Genomic DNA, 18682 nt, shown 5'->3' on the forward strand with positions numbered 1-18682 from the left:
GAGAGCAATTAATATAATGTCACACACAAGATCTAAAGTTTTATGCAATCCCAGAGACAAGTCATTAATATAATTCCAAACACGAGATACTTAATTAATCTGATTCTTATCCCAGATGAGTCGCCCAAGTAAAATATTACAACTGTGGCTGGAGCAATGCACCGTCAATTCAGTCCCGTCACTCCACAGGTCGAAGCTTATTATTACGGTTTCGTATCGAATTGGAAAAGAGCCAAATTAACACTTTAGTAACCCCAGAATAAAACAGACCAAACCAAGTATCTTTGGACACCAACAGATTAACTATTTATTCCAAAAAAATCTTAAACACTTAAATAGTCTTAAAAGACAAACATATGACTAAAGACCTTCTTATTTTAAACAAACTCCCCGCAGTCGCGCACATGCATTCAAAAATAACAGTACTTCACTGGTTTTAAAAGTAGTGTTTTTGAAAGTTAGCTGCTTCTGAAGAACAAAGACAAAAAGTAAGCCTTTGTGAATTACATTCCCAGTAGGTGGCGTATTCTACTGTATACGTGCGAGTTGATGGAATGTTAAAATATGAATTGCAGATATTCACATGGGGAATCTGTCCTGTTTAGTCTTGGTGATGGAGGTAGGCTTATTATCGGAATGGCATTACATGGGCAGGCCACTTAGCCCCTCAAACCTGTCCCACTTCTATTCAGTGAGATCATGTCTGATCTGTGACCTAACTTCATGCGCCTATCTTTGGTCTCATATTCCTTAATACCATTGCTTGACAGATAACTATTAATCTCAGATTTAAAATTTACAATTGATCTCGCATCAATCGTTGTTTGTGGAAGAGAGTTCCAAACTTCCACCTCACTTTGTGTGCACAGGTGTTTACTAATTTCACTGCTGAAAGGCCTGGCTCTCATTTCCCGACTATGGCTCCTCGTCCTTGATTCCAAGGATTCACAACCCTCTGAGTGAAGAAATTTCTCCTCAGCTCAGTCCTAAATGGTCAACCCCTTATTTTGAGACGGTGATGTCTGTTGTATACTCAATATCCAAAGAAAATGTAACCCTTTCCAGCACGTATCTTCACAAACCCTCGTGCGAATTGCATATGTTTAAATAAGATCACCTCTCACTCTTCTACATTCTAGAGAACGCTGTAGGAAAAGTTCATTGTATGATTTTTTTTTTAGAACATTACAGCGCAGTACAGGCCCTTTGGCCCTCGATGTTGCGCCGACCTGTGAAACCATCTGAACTACACTATTCCATTTTCATCCATATGTCTATCCAATGACCACTTAAATTCCCTTAACGTTGGCGAGTCTACTACTGTTGCAGGCAGGGTGTTCCACGCCCCTACTACTCTCTGAGTAAAGAAACTACCTCTAACATCAGTCCGAGATCTATCACCCCTCAACTTAAAGCTATGTCCCCTCGTGTTTGCCATCACCATCCAAGGAAAAAGACTCTCACTATCCACCCTATCTAACCCTCTGATTATCTTATATGTCTCCATTAAGTCACCTCTCCTCCTCCTTCTCTCCAACGAAAACAACCTCAAGTCGCTCAGCCTTTCCACGGAAGACCTTCCCTCCATATCAGGCAACATCCTAATAAATCTCCTCTGCACCCTTTCCAAAGCTTCCACATCCTTCCTATAATGTGGTGACCAGAACTGCACGCAATACTCCGGGTGCGGCCTCACCTGAGTTTTGTACAGCTGCAGCATGACCTCGTGGCTCCGAAACTCGACCCCCCTACTAATAAAAGCTAACACACCATATGCCTTCTTCACAGCCCTATTAACCTGGGTTGCAACTTTCAGGGATTTATGCACCTGGACACCAAGCTCTCTCTGTTCATCTACACTACCAAGAATCTTCCCATTAGCCCAGTACTCTGCATTCCTGTTACTCCTTCCAAAGTGAATCACCTCACAATTTTCCGCATTAAACTCCATTTGCCATCTCTCAGCCCAGCTCTGCAGCCTATCTATGTCCCTCTGTACCCTACAACATACTTCGGCAATATCCACAACTCCACCGACCTTCGTTCATCCGCAAATTTACTAACCCACCCTTCTACACCCTCTTCCAGGTCATTTATAAAAATGACAAACAGCATTGGCCCCAAAACAGATCCTTGCGGTACACCACTAGTAATTAAACTCCAGGATGAACATTTGCAATCAAACACCACCCTCTGTCTTCTTTCAGCTAGCCAATTTCTGATCCAAAGCTCTAAATCACCTTCAATCCCATACTTCCGTATTTTCTGCAATAGCCTACCATGGTTAACCTTATCAAACGCCTTACTGAAATCCATATACACCACATCCACTGCTTTACCCTCATCCACCTGTTTGGTCACCTTCTCGAAAAACTCAATAAGGTTTGTGAGGCACGACCTACCCTTAACAAAACCGTGCTGACTATTGCTAATGAACTTTTTCTTTTCAAGATGATTATAAATCCTGTATCTTATAAACTTTTCCAACATTTTACCCACAACCGAAGAAAGGTTCACAGGTCTATAATTACCAGGGCTGTCTCTCCTCCCCTTCTTGAACAAGGGGACAACATTTGCTATCCTCCAGTCTTCCGGCACTATTCCTGTCCACACTGACGACATTAAGATCAAGGTCAAAGGCTCTGCAATCTCCCCCCTAGCTTCCCAGAGAATCCTAGGAGAAATCCCATCTGGCCCAGGGGACTTATCTATTTTCACACTTTCCAAAATTGATATCACCTCCTCCTTGTGAACCCCAATCCCATCTAGCCTGGTAGCCTGAATCTCAGTATTCTCCTCGACAACATTTTCTTTCTCTGCTGTAAATACTGACGCAAAATATTCATTTAACACTTCCCCTATCTCCCCTGATTCCACACACAACTTCCCACTACTACCCTTGATTGGCCCTAATCTAACTCTAGTCATTCTTTTATTCCTGATATACCTATAGAAAGCCTTAGGGTTTTCCCTGATCCGATCCGCCAATGACTTCTCGTGTCCTCTCCTTGCTCTTCTTACCTCTCCCTTTAGATCCTGCATGGCTAGCTTGTAACTCTCAAGCGCCCTAACTGCGCCTTCACGTCTCATCCTAACATAAGCCTTCTTCTTCCTCTTGACAAGCGCTTCAACTTCTTTAGTAAACCACGGCTCCATCGCTCGACAACTTCCTCCCTGCCTGACAGGTACATACTTATCAAGGACACGCAGTAGCTGCTCCTTGAATAAGCTCCACGCTTCGATTGTGCCCATCCCCTGCAGTTTCCTTCCCCATCCTACGCATCCTAAATCTTGCCTAATCGCATCATAATTTCCTTTCCCCCAGCTATAATTCTTGCCCTGCGGTATCTACCTGTCCCTGCCCATCGCTAAGGTAAACCTAACCGAATTGTGATCACTATCACCAAAGTGCTCACCTACATCTAAATCTAACACCTGGCCGGGTTCATTACCCAGTACCAAATCCAATGTGGCATCGCCCCTGGTTGGCCTGTCTACATACTGTGTCAGAAAACCCTCCTGCACACACTGGACAAAAACTGACCCATCTAAAGTACTCGAACTATAGTATTTCCAGTCAATATTTGGAATGTTAAAGTCCCCCATATCAACTACCCTGTTACTCTCGCTCCTGTCGAGAATCATCTTCGCTATCCTTTCCTCTACATCTCTGGAACTATTCGGAGGTCTATAGAAGACTCCCAACAGGGTGACCACTCCTCTCCTGTTTCTAACCTCGGCCCATGCTACCTCAGTAGTATGAGTCCTCAAACGTCCTTTCTGCCGCTGTAATACTCTCTTGATTAACAATTCCACCCCCCCCCCCCCTCTTTTACCATCTTCTCTGTTCTTACTGAAACATCTAAATCCCGGAACCTGCAACATCCATTCCTGCCCCTGCTCTACCCATGTCTCCGAAATGGCCACAACATCGAGATCCCAGGTACCAACCCATGCTGCAAGCTCACCCACCATATTCCAGATGTTCCTGACGTTGAGGTAGACACACTTTAAACCAAGTTCTTGCTTTCCAGTGCCCTCTTGCGTCCTTGTAACCTTATCCCTGACCTGATAACTCTGAACGTCCTGTACACTGGCACTACAATTTAGGTTCCCATTCCCCTGCTGAATTAGTTTAAACCCCCCCCCCCCCCGAAGAGCACTAGCAAATCTCCCCCCCCCCCCAGGATATTGGTACCCCTCTGGTTCAGGTGAAGACCATCCAGTTTGTAGAGGTCCCACCTACCCCAGATAGAGCCCCAATTATCCAGGAAACCAAAACCCTCCCTCCTACACCATCCCTGCAGGCACGTGTTCAACTCCTCTCTCTCCCTATTCCTCGCTTCGCTATCACGTGGCACGGGCAACAACCCAGAGATAACAACTCTGTTTGTTCTCGCTCTAAGCTTCCACCCTAGCTCCCTGAATTTCTGCCTTAAATCCCCATCTCTCTTCCTACCTATGTCGTTGGTGCCTATGTGGCCCACGACTTCGGGCTGCTCCCCCTCCCCCTTAAGGATCCCAAAAACACGATCCGAGACATCACGAACCCTGGCACCTGGGACGCAACACACCAACCGTGAGTCTCTGTCGTTCCCACAGAACCTCCTATCTGTTCCCCTAACTATGGAGTCCCCAATGACTAATGCTCTCTTCCTCTTCCCCCTTCCCTTCTGAGCAACAGGGACAGACTCTGTGCCAGATACCTGTACCCCATTGCTTACCCCTGGTACGTCGTACCCCGCACCAGTATCCAAAACGGTTATAGAATTTATAGAAGTTATAGAATTATAAAGGAGCAGTAGAAAAGTGGTGATTTTCTAGCAATGCTCTCTTTCCCTCACTATGAACAATTCATCCACAGCCTGCGAGAGCTAACACAATCACAGAACAGCACAGTCAGGCAGATTAACGTACGAGCATACAAACACACGAATTAGGAGCAGGAGTAAGACACTCGGCCTCTTGAGACTGCGCCGCCATTCAATAAGATTATGGCTGATCTGATTGTAACCTCAACTCCACATTCCCGCCACCCCAATAACCTTTCACTCTTTGCTTATCAAGAATCGATCTAAGTCTGCCTTAAAAATCTTCAAAGACTTTGCTTCCACCGCCTATTGAGGAAGAAAGTTCCAAAGACTAACGACCCTCAGAGAGAAAAATATTCTCCTTATCTCTGTCTTAAATGAGCGACCCTTTACTTTTGAACAGTAAGTTTTTCACAAGGGCCGTCATCTCGGCAAGGACATAACTCTGCACACGGGACTTTGTGCAGATAATGAAAAGCCTCATGTCCACATAACTAACCAACTGTCAGTTATAAGTTGTCATCTTTTACCCTTGACTGGTTACTCTCTGGTTTGAACTTGAGAATTACGAGAAATAATGACACAAACTCAAATCTCAAATTAAACACGAATGACTTTATTAGTTTCGGTAGGAATACTATTATTAACAACGATACAAAACACCCATTAGCAATACATCTGTTAGCAATATAACCATTTGTCACAAATACGTTACAAGGAGTCATACATACATGATAGCCCAGTGAGCAGGCACCTCTCTGCTGATAATTCTCTTCAGTAGCTTGCCATGTTACTCGACTTAAACACCGAATCACTATTTGCGATGATTTGTACAGCTTTGTTTCCAAGGTGGGATGTATGTTTCATTGACAAGATAACATTGTCCTATCAAAATACACCAAAAGCTACAATGGTCCAATGAGATGTGTAATTCTTTGTTGAGACGATGATATTAGAGACAGCCTTGATGGTGAGCATGTGTTTACATTTCCTTCAGCAATTTAATCACCCCTTGTGGATATTACACATGGCTCTGGAACGATTTCAGAACACACACATCTTCCCTTCCTGGTCACATACACGTTTTAAACCACAGAACAATTAAACAATCCAGGTCTCTTAAATTCCCGACTTATTGCAATCTGATGCGCTGAGAATTTCTAGCTTCTTTGCATTTCAAAGCAAGATAAACCCTGGCAGCATCAATGTATGTCAGTCTGTGTCACTCTCAAGGATTTTTAAAACACTTTGGACCACTTAGGCTAGATGAATTAGCATTTTAAACAAATCTCTCATCTCTTAAATCATGCCAATCTCTTATCTTCATGCTTCTGGACACAATGATAGCATGTTTTTTGTTGTGTACAAGAAGCTTATCCAAATGTTTAACTTGGCATCAAAGTGAAACATAGCTTTGAAGTATGTAGGTATATTGGTTTTGATTCGATTTTTATGAATTTCCTGTGTTTTGTTAAACATTCCATGGACGTCAAGCATTTTTATTTATTTCACTAGTAACTGTTAATCTGTAAGGAAAGCAGCTTGCAACTGTTAACAGGTTACTTTAGCTCAGAACAACCTTTATGGCCTTACTAGCGTATGCTAGTCAGTATCAGTCCGTTTTCTGTACACTTGTAAACAGCACAGGGCAACTCAACGGCAATCATGGATGGATCAAAAATGCTAGCCTTACCAGTGATACTCAGATCTCATGGCATCGACCTAGGCACCGGAATTGACAAAGGCAAACCCAGCCCTGTCGATCTTGCTAAGTCCTCCTTACTAGCATCTGGGGGCTTGTGCCAAAATATGGAGAGCTGTCCCACAGACTAATCAAGCATCAGAAAGCATAGTCCTGCTCACCTAATCATACCTTAAAGTGTTCTGGACACTGCCAGCAGCATTCCGGGTCTGTCCTATCCGAGCGGCAGGACAGATCCTTGACTCTGGACCCCATGAAGTCTCATGGCATCAGATCAAACATGGGCAAGGAAACCTCCTGCTGATTATCACCTACCAGTTTCCCTCAGCTGATGAATCCGTGCTTCGCCATGTTGAGCACCAATTGGAGGAAGCACTGAGGGGAGCAAGGACACAGAATGTACTCTAGTTAGGGGAAGTTCAACGTCCATCGCCAAGAGTTGCTCGGTAGCACTGATCTGGCGGAGTCCAAAGGGCATAGCTGCTAGACTAGGATTGTGACAGGTGGTGAGGCAACCAACAAGAGGGCAAAACATATTTGACCTCGTGATCACTAATCTGACGTCACCAATCCAACACCTCGTTGGTTAGAGTCATACCCAGCGCAAAGGAAGATGGTTGTGATTGTTGGAGGTCAATCATATGAGCACATGGACATCACTGCAGGCGTTCCTCAAGGTCTGACCATCTTCAGCTGCTTCATTAATGACCTTCCTTCAATCATAATCTCAGAAGCGGCGATGTTTGCTGATGATTGCACAGTGTTCAGCATGATTCACGACTCCTCAGATACTGATGCAGTCCATGTAGAACTGCAGCAAGACCTGGGCTATATCCAGAGTTCGGCAGATAAGTGGCAAGTAACATTCGCGGCACACAAATGCCAGGCACCGACCATCTCCAACACGAGCGAATCTAAAAATCCCCTTGATTTTCAATGCTATTATTATCGCTGAATCCCCCACTATCAGCATCCTAGGGTCTACGATTGACCAGAAACTGAACTGGAGTAGTCAAATAAGTACCTGTGGCTACAAGTGCAGGTCAGAGGCTAGGAATTCTGCGGCGAGTAGCTCACCTCCTGATTCCCCAAAGCTTGTCCACCATCTACAAGGCACAAACCAGGAGTGTGATGGGATATTCTCCACATGCCTGGATTGGTGCAGCTCTAACAATACCCCAGAAGATCAACACCATCCAAGACAAAGCAGCCTGCTTGATTATCACCCCATCGACAAACATTCACTCCCTCCACCACATCCATCCACAGTGGCCACATTGTCTACCATCTACAAGATGCAGTGCAGCAACTCACCAAGGCTCCTTCGACAGCACCTTCCAAACCCGCGACCTCTACCAACTTGACAGGCAAGGGCAGCAGATGCATGGAAACACCACCACCTGCAAGTTCCCCTCCAAGCCACAAACCGTTGCTTCACTGTCACTGGGTCAAGAACGTGGAACTCCCTTACTAACAGCACTGTGAGTGTACATACCCCACATGGACTGCAGCGGTTCAAGAAGGTAGCTCACCACCACCTTCTCAAGGGCAATTGGGGATGGGCAATAAATGCTGGCCGAGCCAGTGGTTCCCACATCTCGCGAATGAGTGAATAAAAAGAAAACTGTGTTCAACTATAACTCTACAGCCTCAGACAGAATCAGTCAACAATGGGCAGTAGTGACTGCTGTCTCCAAACACAAAGCTGGATATCCCTGTTCTTGTTGGGATAAAATTGTAGGATTGAGTTTATTTTATTAAAGGACTATTAGAATTTCGTTATCATATCCTTCATTATAACGGTGAAAATAGTACTCTGCATATGATATAACCACAAAGCATTATGTTAGATAAACTTCTGGACAAATCATCAACTGCTGAGACATGTTATTTAAAAGTCGTTAAACTGTGGATTATCCCATGGAGTCTGTTATATCTTTAACGGGTATAAAACTGTAAGCAATGCCTTTGTGACCAGGAAGCTGTGAAATGAGATAAGCACATATCAATCCCATTAAGTGGTCACTGTGGTTGAAGAGACACAGCAGGATGTCACCGGGTCAAGATATGACCTTTGTAAAGGAATTCATAGAGTCAAGGCAGCTCGAATCTGGAGTCCCCTCCCCCCGACCCTCACTGAATGACAGTGACTTAAACCAAGCTCGAAATACCATCATGGAAGCGTAGCTAGCTGATGACTGAACAGTCCAATTAAAAGAAGCGGGCTTTTACCTAATCTGGCACATAACCAAGCTGGGAAAGGTGTATAACGTAAGAAATGGTAACACCCCAAAGGCACACATCATCATCAGGAAGAAGGCAGAAGATAGACTTCAATGAAGAGACAATGTTCCACAGTTAACCGGAGGTTAAAGACTGTGTTCTATTGTGAACACAACTGCTGGCCACTGCCCTTTGCTAAATATCAACATTTTGTGTTGATTGTGGAGAATTTCATTAAGTCTGTGAAGCTTGTGAAAGCAGCCTCGTACCCATGTGGTTTTATGGCTACTCTGAGCTGGAAGTCCCTTTTAGATCTAGTCTCCCAACATGGACTGTAATTGGATTTGACCTCAGTCTGACGATTAAAATAAATCAAACACCAGACCTTACAAGTGGGGCTGAAACCCAGGACTGTGACTTCTACCTAAACCAAGGGTGTTGGAGAAAGTTTCACATACATAAGAACATTCGTTTGACCAGCGAAAATTCTTGCAGGATAAACTCTGCTGAGGGGCAGCAGATTATACTGACCCAGTGGTGTCTCTTTAAATTGCATATTATGTCACAAAAAGAGAATTGGAAGAAGGGTCTCTGGGAAACATATGAGGAACAATTAAGCACTAAATGTAATATGGACAGCATCCAATCCCTGTTCGGAGAGTGTGTACGGAAGCATGAACACGTTCCATTTAAAAAGATAGTTCAGTTTATCCAGGCACAGGTCTTGGCTAAACATCGGAAGGGTGAAAAGGTTTTAAATCTGACTGCATGTGCAGCATCATACCGTGCACAGTGCGATGAGGAAGTGATACAATCACAGGTGAGAGAAATGGTAGCTCAAAGTGAACAGAACCAGCAGCAGCAAACACAGCTACATGAGTTACACACGAAGCTAGTGTCCTTTACTGATACTATAAAACAACAGACATTTAATGCAGTACAGGCTGGTGCCTTTCAGCAGCAGTTAGAGTTAGCAGAGAAACATATTGTCATTGTCACGCAGAATAATGTCCAGCTGACCCAGAAGTTAGAGGATTCTAGAGGTGCCCTTACGGAGTGACCCCACCGGGAGGCAGACCATGCACAGTGCAGGTCAACCATTAAGTGACTGCAAACCCAGAGGGAAAACAGCACCCAGGCGGCTGCAGCAGCCATAACAAAAAACAGAGGATCATGCTGATGGCACTGAAACGGGGCAGGAGGCCTCGCAGGAGGACGATGATGGGGAGGAAGAAACCTTGCCAGTCTCTCCAGTTCAGGTAGCGCCCTTGCCTCTCTGTCCCGTTTAGGATGCCCACTTGCCTCTCTGTCCCGTTAAGGTAGCAACAACGCAGAAAAGAACAATTTGTTACTCCCAATCCCACAAAGTCACGACTGAGGTTGCGAAATAAAGGGAAAGGAAATGTTTAGGAGCCGCAGTGAGGCTAAAACACTGTGTGAGGAAAACAGGAGGAAAAAAATAACTAGCGTGTGAGTAAGTTTCTGTTTGTGTGTTTTAAGTTTCTTGTTTTATTTAATTGTATGTCGCAAGCCAGTGTCTAGTAAGGGTAAGTTAACACTCTATTGTCCTGTCCTGCATGTTATCTTAAAATCATTAGTAGTTTAACATGCGTGTATAGTTGGATTTTTAAGTTATGATAAAATGGATGTTGGAGTGTTAAAAAGCAATTGCTTTGTGCGGGGGGAGAGAGCGAGAGAGAGAGAGAACAGATCAAAACCACTGAAGTAAAGTATTTCCTTTGTTTTCCTTCTTTTAAAAGCAGATGTTATTTTATTAACTTAAGTTTTAAATTGTTAAGATCAGTGTTGTGAATGGAGAATACAAAGTACGGTATGCAATACTTCCAGTGGCAATTCTGACTGAAGATTGTTCCACATGCTTCTGCCTTATCTTTCGCTCTGATCTGCTGGGCTCCCTCATCAATGAGGATGGGGATATTTGTGAAGCCTCCTCCCCCTGTTAGTTGTTGAATTGTCCACCACCATTCACGACTGGATGTGGCAGGACTGCAGAGCTTAGATCTGATCCGTTGGGTATGGGATCGCTTAACTCTGTCGATCGCAGGCTGCTAACGCTGTTTGGTACACAAGAAGTCCTGGGTTGTAGTTTCACCAGGTTGACACCTCATTTTAAGGTTTGCCTGATACTGCTTCTGGCATGCCCTCCTGAACTCTTCATTGAACAGTATATGAAAGCATTAGTAATAGTATTCCCCTGTCAGTGATTCATTACAGCACTGAAGGTGTCCACTCGACCCATCGAATCCATGCCAGCTCTCTGTAGAGCAACCCAGTCAGTCTCATTCCTTGTTTTGTCCCCGTATTCCTGGAAGTTTATTCCCCTCACCTGTCCGGAGAAAATCCTTTTGAAGTCGTTCATTGTCTCTGCTTCCACCACCTCTGTGGGCAGATTTCCACGCCATTACCACCTGGTACATAGAAAGGTTCTTCCTCACATTCCCCCTGAATCACTTGTCCGAACCTAAACTCTAGTCCTTCTAATAACAGCGAATGGGAACAGTATTTCTTTCTGTTCCTTATCTAAACCTATTAACTTGTGCACCTCTATCAAATCTCCCTTCAATCTCCTTTTCTCCAAGGAAAACAACTCGAGGTTTCTGACCTAACCTTGTAATCCTCCATCCCTGAAACTATTCTGGTAAATCTCCTCTGCAACCTATCAAGGAACCTCCTAAAATGCGGTGACCAGAACTGGAAGCCATATTGTAGTTGAGGTCGATCCAGAGCTTTAATAATGTCAGTAAAACTTTACTACTTTTGAACTCAATGGTTCTAATTAAGAATCCCAAGATCCCATATGCTTTACTAATGACTCTCTGAAGATATTCTTCCAACTTCCACCTTCTAAGGTCTATATGTATGAACCCCCAGGTCCCTCTATCCCTCCATAAACATTTGAACTCTGTTGGATTTGGTGCTTGGCAACCAACCAGGCCAGGTGGCAGATCTCTCGGTGGGAGAGCATTTCGGTAATAGTGATCACAACTCCCTAACCTTTCCTATAGTCATGGAGAGGGATAGGAGCAGACGGGATGGGAAAATATTTAATTGGGGGAGGGGGAATTAAAATGCTATTAGGCAAGTAATGGGGAGCTTAAATTGGGAACAGATGTTCTCAGGGAAATGCATTACAGAAATGTGGAGGTTGTTTAGGGAGCACTTGCTGCGACTGCTGGACAGGTTTGTCCCAATGAGGCAAGGAAGGAATGGTAGGGTGAAGGAACCTTCGATGACAAGAGATGTGGAACAGCTATTCAAGAGGAAGAAGGAAGCTTACTTAAGGTTGAGGAAGCAAGGATCAGACAGGGCTCTAGAAGGTTACAAGGTAGCCAGGAAGGAACTGAAGAATGGACTTAGGAGAGCTAGAAGGGGACATGAAAAAGTCTTGGCGGGTAGGATTAAGGAAAATCCCAAGGCGTTCTACATTTATGTGAGCAACAAGAGGATGGCCAGAGTGAGGGTAGGGCCGATCAGGGATAGTGGAGGGAACTTGTGCCTGGAGTCGGAGGAGGTAGGGGAGGTCCTTAATGAATACTTTGCTTCAGTATTCACTAGTGAGAGGGACCTGGTCGTTTGTGAGGACAGCGTGAAACAGGCTGATATGCTCGAGCAAGTTGATGTTAAGAAGGAAGATGTGCTGGAAATTTTGAAAGACATGAGGGTAGATAAGTCCCCGGGGCCTGACGGGATATACCCAAGGTTATTGCGGGAAGCGAGGGAAGAGTTTGCCGCGCCTTTGGCGATGATCTTTGCGTCCTCACTGTCCACTGGAGAAGTACCAGATGATGGGAGGGTGGCAAATGGTATTCCCTTGTTCAAGAAAGGGAATAGAGATAACCCTGGGAATTACTGACCAGTTAGTCTTACGTCGGTGGTGGCAAATTATAGGAGAGGATTCTGAGAGACAGGATTTATGATTATTCGGAAAAGCATGGTTTTATTAGAGATAGTCAGCATGGCTTTGTCAGGGGCAGGACATGCCTCACAAGCCTTATTGAATTCTTCGAGGATGTGACAAAACACATTGATGAAGGAAGAGCAGTGGATGTGGTGTATATGGATTTTTAGCAAGGCGTATGATGAAGTTCCCCATGTTAGGCTCATTCAGAAATAAGGAGGCATGCGATACAGGGAAATGTGGCTGTCTGGATACAGAATTGGCTGGCCCATAGAATTCAGAGGGTGGTAGTCGATGGAAAGTATTCAGCATGGAGCTCGGGGACCAGTGGTTTTCCACAAGGACCTGATCTGGGACCTCTGCTCTCTGTGATTTTTATAAATGACTTGGATGAGGAAGTAGAAGGCTGGGTTAGTAAGTTTGCCGACGACACACAGTTTGCTGGGGTTGTGGATGGTGTGGAGGGCTGTTGTAGGCTGCAACGGGACATTGACAGGATTCAGAACTGGGCTGAGAAGTGGCAGATGGGGTGTAACCTGGAAAAGTGTGAAGTGATTCATTTTTGAAGGTCGAATTTGAATGCAGAATACAGGCTTAAAGACAGGATTATTGGCAGTGTGGAGGAACAGAGGGATCTTGGGGTCCACGTCCATAGATCCTTCAAAGTTGCCACCCAAGCTGATAGGGTTGCTAAGAAGGCGTATGGTGTGTTGGCTTTCATTAACAGGGGGATTGAGTTTAAGAGCCACGTGGTTATACTGCAGCTCAATATAGCCCTGGTTAGACAACACTTGGAATATTGTGTTCAGTTCTGGTCGCCTCATTATAGGAAGGATGTGGAAGCTTTAGAGAGGGTGCAGAGGAGATTTACCAGGATGCTGCCTGGACTGGAGGGCATGTCTTAAGAAGAAAGGTTGAGGGAGCTAGGGCTTTTCTCATTGGAGCGAAGAAGGATGAGAGGTGACTTGATAGAGGTGTACAAGATGATGAGAGGCATAGATAGAGTGGATAGCCAGAGACTTTTTCCCAGGGCGGAAAGGGCTATCACCAGGGGGCATAATTTTAACGTGATTGGAGGAAGGTTTTGGGCAGATGTCAGAGGTAGGTTCTTTACACAGAGAGTGGTGGGTGCGTGGAATGCAATGCCAGCGGTGGTAGTAGAAGCAGATACACTAGGGACATTTAAGCGACTCTTGGATAGTTACATGGATGATAGTAGAATGAAGGGTATGTAGGTAGTTGGATCTTAGAGTAGGTTAAAGGTTCGGCACAACATCGTGGGCCGAAGGGCCTGTACTTTGCTGTACTGTTCTATGTTCTGTTGTTATGTCTATATTGCCTCTTCTCTGGCTTCTGCCAAAGTGCATCACCTCACAGTTCTCTGATTTAAATTGAAACCGTCACTGGTCTGCCTATTCTGTTTGTCTACTTATGTTTTGTTTCAGTTGGCATATAAAAGCAGTGTTCCCAGCACTGACCCTTCGGGAACACCACTATCTATTGCCCTCAGTCTGAAAACCTACGATTTCCTATGACTCGCTGTTTTCTGACCATAAGCGATTTTTTAGTCCAAGCTGACACAGATCATCAATTAACATGGACTTCATGAGTGTCTGTGGGCCATCAGCCGCAGCAGAATTGAATTCAACCACAATCTGTTACCTCAAGGTCCGACATGTCCCCCACTCTATCATTAACATCAAACCAGGAGACCAACCATGGTTCAATGAAGAGTGCAGGAGGGCATGCCAGGAGTAGCACCAGGCATAACTCAAAATGACGTGGCAACCTGGTGAAGCTACAACAGAGGACTACTTGCGTGCCAAACTGCCTAAGCAGCATGCGACAAACCGAGCAAAGCGATCCCATAATCAACGGATCAGACCTAAGCTCTGCAGTCCTGCCACATCCAGCCGTGAATGGTGATGGACAATTAAACAACCAACTGGAGGAGGTGTCTCCACAAATATCCCCAATCTCAATGATGGGGGAGTTCATCACATCCTTGCGAAGGATAAGGCTGAAGCATTTGCAACAATCTTCAGCCAGAAGAGCCGAGTTGATGATCCATCTCAGCCTCCCCTGAAGTCCCCAGAATCAGTGATGCCACATACCCCCTGCATCTCTTGTCCGGACCTAAACTCTAGGCCTTCTAACATCAGCGAATGGGAACAGACTCAGCCTCCAGTCTGTCACCACGGTGAACTGACCCGCCCTCCTCTATCACCACAGCTGCAGGTTCTGTCCCCGTTCTGACAACATAGCGACAGGCCCTCCCCCACCCCAACATCAGTCACTGCGGGGATGGGCTCCGCCCATGCTTAGTCACATCAGCGACAGGCCTGTCATCACTCTGTCAACACAGCGAAAAGACCCACCCTGCTCTATCACTATAGCGACAGGCCCCGCACCTGATTTGTCAGCAGTGTGGCAGGCTCTGTCCCCGGCTGCTGGAAATAGTCAGTGATTCAGTTGCTCACCACATCGAATACATTTAACAATTGCAGTAAAGGGATATTTCATCGCATTCTTCAACTGCTCTCTGAACTGTGTCTGGGTCACAGCATAAATCGCTGTGTTTGTGCAGCAACTCAGAAGCTACAGCATGAAGCCCACTTCTACCAGATAATCAGGTAGATAAACAGACCAAAACCCAGGCCCATACCCAAAATTCCACATCCGCCTCCATATTGCATACATGATTAACACTGCCCATAACAGGATGAAATTCCCCGAGATAACTAACAGTAAAATAATGGATTTCCTTCGGCTCTCCATCTCTGGGTCTCTGCGACTCTCCCCACTGCTGTGAGCCCGGAGTCTTCTGCGCGCACTGCTGCTCACTAAAATGTATCGGACAGTGAGGGCATTGAGCAATAGCATCAGCACAAATGGGACACATGGGGTTACAATATAATGGAGGAACTCGATTGTTGCCCAGAACGGAGAGAGCAGCACACCTGCTGATACATCACAAAACCCGGGGACGTTTTTCAGCCAATACCGACCTGTTAACATAAAATACCAGATGATGTTATTTAATCGGCTCAACACAGTCGCTGTTCCCAGAACCACAGCCGCTGTTTTTTCGCTGCAATATTTTCTTTTCAGCTTCTGGTAACAAATGGCCACAAATTGATCAAAGGTGAAAGTGATGGTGAACCAGACAGAACAGTCTGTGGCTGCGTAAAGCAGGATGGCGTGGATGTTACACAAGGGAATTGATTCCAGGAATTGAAAATGTTTCTGATAAACAATGGGAATGTGCCTCAATATCAGGTCGAGGATAATGACCAGTAGATCCGCCGCTGCCATGGCCACCAGGTAACGAGTGACACATTTGGAGAGACCACACTTTCCCCGGGACAGGATCCGAATCGTCAGCAGGTTAACTGTGAGGAAGGGAAATTATACATCAGGCTGGGAGAAAAGTTACCAGTTTGATTGAGGAATTATTGAGAATTATAAATGTGTTCCTGTATCCAGTGATGTACTGAAATGATTGGACCTGAAAGAACAAATGGGAAGGTCTGCGATACAGTAATAAACAGGAGAGATTAAATGACAAAAGGATGATACTGAAATTGTTAAAATCAACGTTGACCATAATCCCCCCCCCTCCCCTTATTTTGCCCAGTTTATAAACTGTTCCATCTCTAATCTCTCCCGGTTCTGATGAAGTGTCACCGACCTGAAACATTAACTCCGTTTCTCTGTCCACAGATGCTGCCAGACCTGTTGAATATTTCCTGCATTTCCTGTTTTATGTCATATGTATCGCATCTGCACCACTTTCCTCTTGTATAGAAAGTTAAATGTTGGACGACTGAGTGATTCCCTCACCTGTGAGAGGCTGCACTGAATTCTATTATTTCAAAGCAATAATGGGGAATGAGTCCACTGAGAAATCAATGAAACAAATAATCCCAATCGCCACTATGTTAACATCACCATTGGAAATTACTAAGGCATTTATACATCAGTTTGCAAATAAAAACAACAGATTGAAGGAGTTTAGAGTGACATTTGAACAATTGTTCATGCATTTATAATGGATCTAGTTGTTGTACCAGTGACAGGGATTTCTGCTGGAGACAGGGAGCTGAATTTAATGGAGCCAGCGGAATTCCTGACGGTGGGCTGAAAAGTTAGGGAAACCAATCAAAATTCGGAGCCCCCACCCAGCGCAATTCAGTGGTGCTCGGGCAATAAACTACCTGGCGCTCTGATCCCAGGCATTTTATGGATGGGTATTCCACCTGCCAAAGTTGCTGAACCTTGTTATGACCTTGGCAGGAGGAGTGGACTGTAACTTCATTCCCACTTCTCCAGCGGTCACAGCATATCAATAAATCTTGCCAACCACAGAACAACAGCCAAGTTTCTCCTCTCTTTGTCCCCCAGAGTAAAGCACACCAGCCAGGTTTGTTTAATCAACTAAAAAAGTAACTATTTATTTAAATAAATCCTAAATCTTAACCAATAATGAGCCCTCCTGGTGGGAATGGAGGTGCAGATCGATTGGACATCCATAGTGAAGAGTTGGGGCCAGGAAACTGGAAATTGTCAAAATGACTAGGGCGACAGAAGAGTCATAGAAGTAGGTGGATGGTTTGAAGGTTCTCCGCTTCTTCCTTGAACAGAGGCCCAACCAGTCCCCATCACCACCACCCTCCTCCGCCTGGCTGAACTTGTTCTCACATTGAACAACTTCTTCTTCAACTCCACTCCCTTCCTTCAAGTAAAAGGTGTTGCTATGGGTACCCGCATGGGTCCGAGTTATGCCTGTCCTTTTGTGGGAAATGTCAAACATTCCTTGTTCCACTCCTACTCAGGCCCCCTCCCCAACTTTTTTCCGATACATTGATGACTGTATCGATGGCGTTTCCTGCTTCCGCCCCGAACTGGAAAACTTTGTCAACTTTGCTTCAAAAATCCACCCTTCTCTCACCTTTACATGGTCCATCTCCGACACTCCACTTCCCTTCCTCGACTTCTCTATCTGCATCTCTGGGGATAGGCTGTCTACCAATATCCATGATAAGCCCACCGACTCCCACAGCTACCTCGACGACATTTCTTCAAACATTGCCTCCTGTAAGGACTCTAATCCAGTCTCCCAGATTCTCCTTCTCCCACGCATCTGCTCTGATGAGGCTACCTGCCATGATAGCACTTCTGATATGTCTTACTTTTTCGTCAACCGAGGAATCCCCCAACACCCTCACTGTGGTTGACAGGGCCCTCAACCGTGTTCGACCCATTTCCCGCACCTCTACCCTCACCCGTTACCCTCCTTCCCTGAACTGCGATAGCGTTCCCCTTGTCCTCACTTTCCACCCACCAGCCTCCATATCCAAAGGATCATTCTCCACCAATTCCGCCACCTCCAGCGTGATGCCACTACCAAATGTAGCTTCCACTCCCTTCCGCTGTCAGCATTCCAAAGGGATCATTCCCTCCGCGACATCCTGGTCCACTCTTCCATTATCCCCACCACCTCCCCAGGGCACCTTTCCCTGCAATCGCATGAGCTGTAATACCTGCCCATTTACCTCCTCTCTCCTCACTATCCCAGGTGCCAAACACTCCTTTCAGGTGAAGCAGCGATTTGCTTGTACTTCCATACCGTATTCGCTGCTCACAACGTGGTTTCCTCGACATTGTAGAGACCAAACGCAGACTGGTTAATCGCTTTGCAGAACACCTCTGCTCAGTTCGAAAGCATGACCCCGAACTCCTTGCCATTTCAACACTCTCCGCTGCTCTTATGCTCACATTTCTGTCCGGGGATTGCAGCAGTGTTTCAGTGAAGATTAATGCAAGCTCGAGAAACAGCATCTCATTTACCGATTGGGCACACTACATCCTAACGGACTGAACATTGAGTTCAATAATTTCAGAGCATGACGGGTTCCGCTATTTACTTTTCTTATTAGTTATTAATTATTTTCTCTTTTATATTTGTTGTGTTTACTTAATCATATTTCATCTTAGTTTGTTCAGTTTGCTTCCTCGTTTTTTTCA

At 45.2% G+C, this 18682-nt stretch overlaps 1 protein-coding gene across 1 annotated transcript in view; it reads right to left on the reverse strand.

Annotated features, from left to right (window-relative positions):
- Positions 1-15253: 15253 nt before the first annotated feature.
- Positions 15254-18682, reverse strand: part of LOC137363806 (probable G-protein coupled receptor 139) — a 36518-nt gene continuing 33089 nt past the window's right edge. Inside the window, exon 2 of the mRNA XM_068027363.1 lies at positions 15254-16047. Coding sequence (XP_067883464.1) covers positions 15254-16047 — 794 coding nt within the window. The remainder of the gene's footprint in view (positions 16048-18682) is intronic.

Source organism: Heterodontus francisci, unplaced genomic scaffold (genome assembly GCF_036365525.1).
Source record: "Heterodontus francisci isolate sHetFra1 unplaced genomic scaffold, sHetFra1.hap1 HAP1_SCAFFOLD_92, whole genome shotgun sequence".
Lineage (NCBI taxonomy): Eukaryota > Metazoa > Chordata > Chondrichthyes > Heterodontiformes > Heterodontidae > Heterodontus > Heterodontus francisci.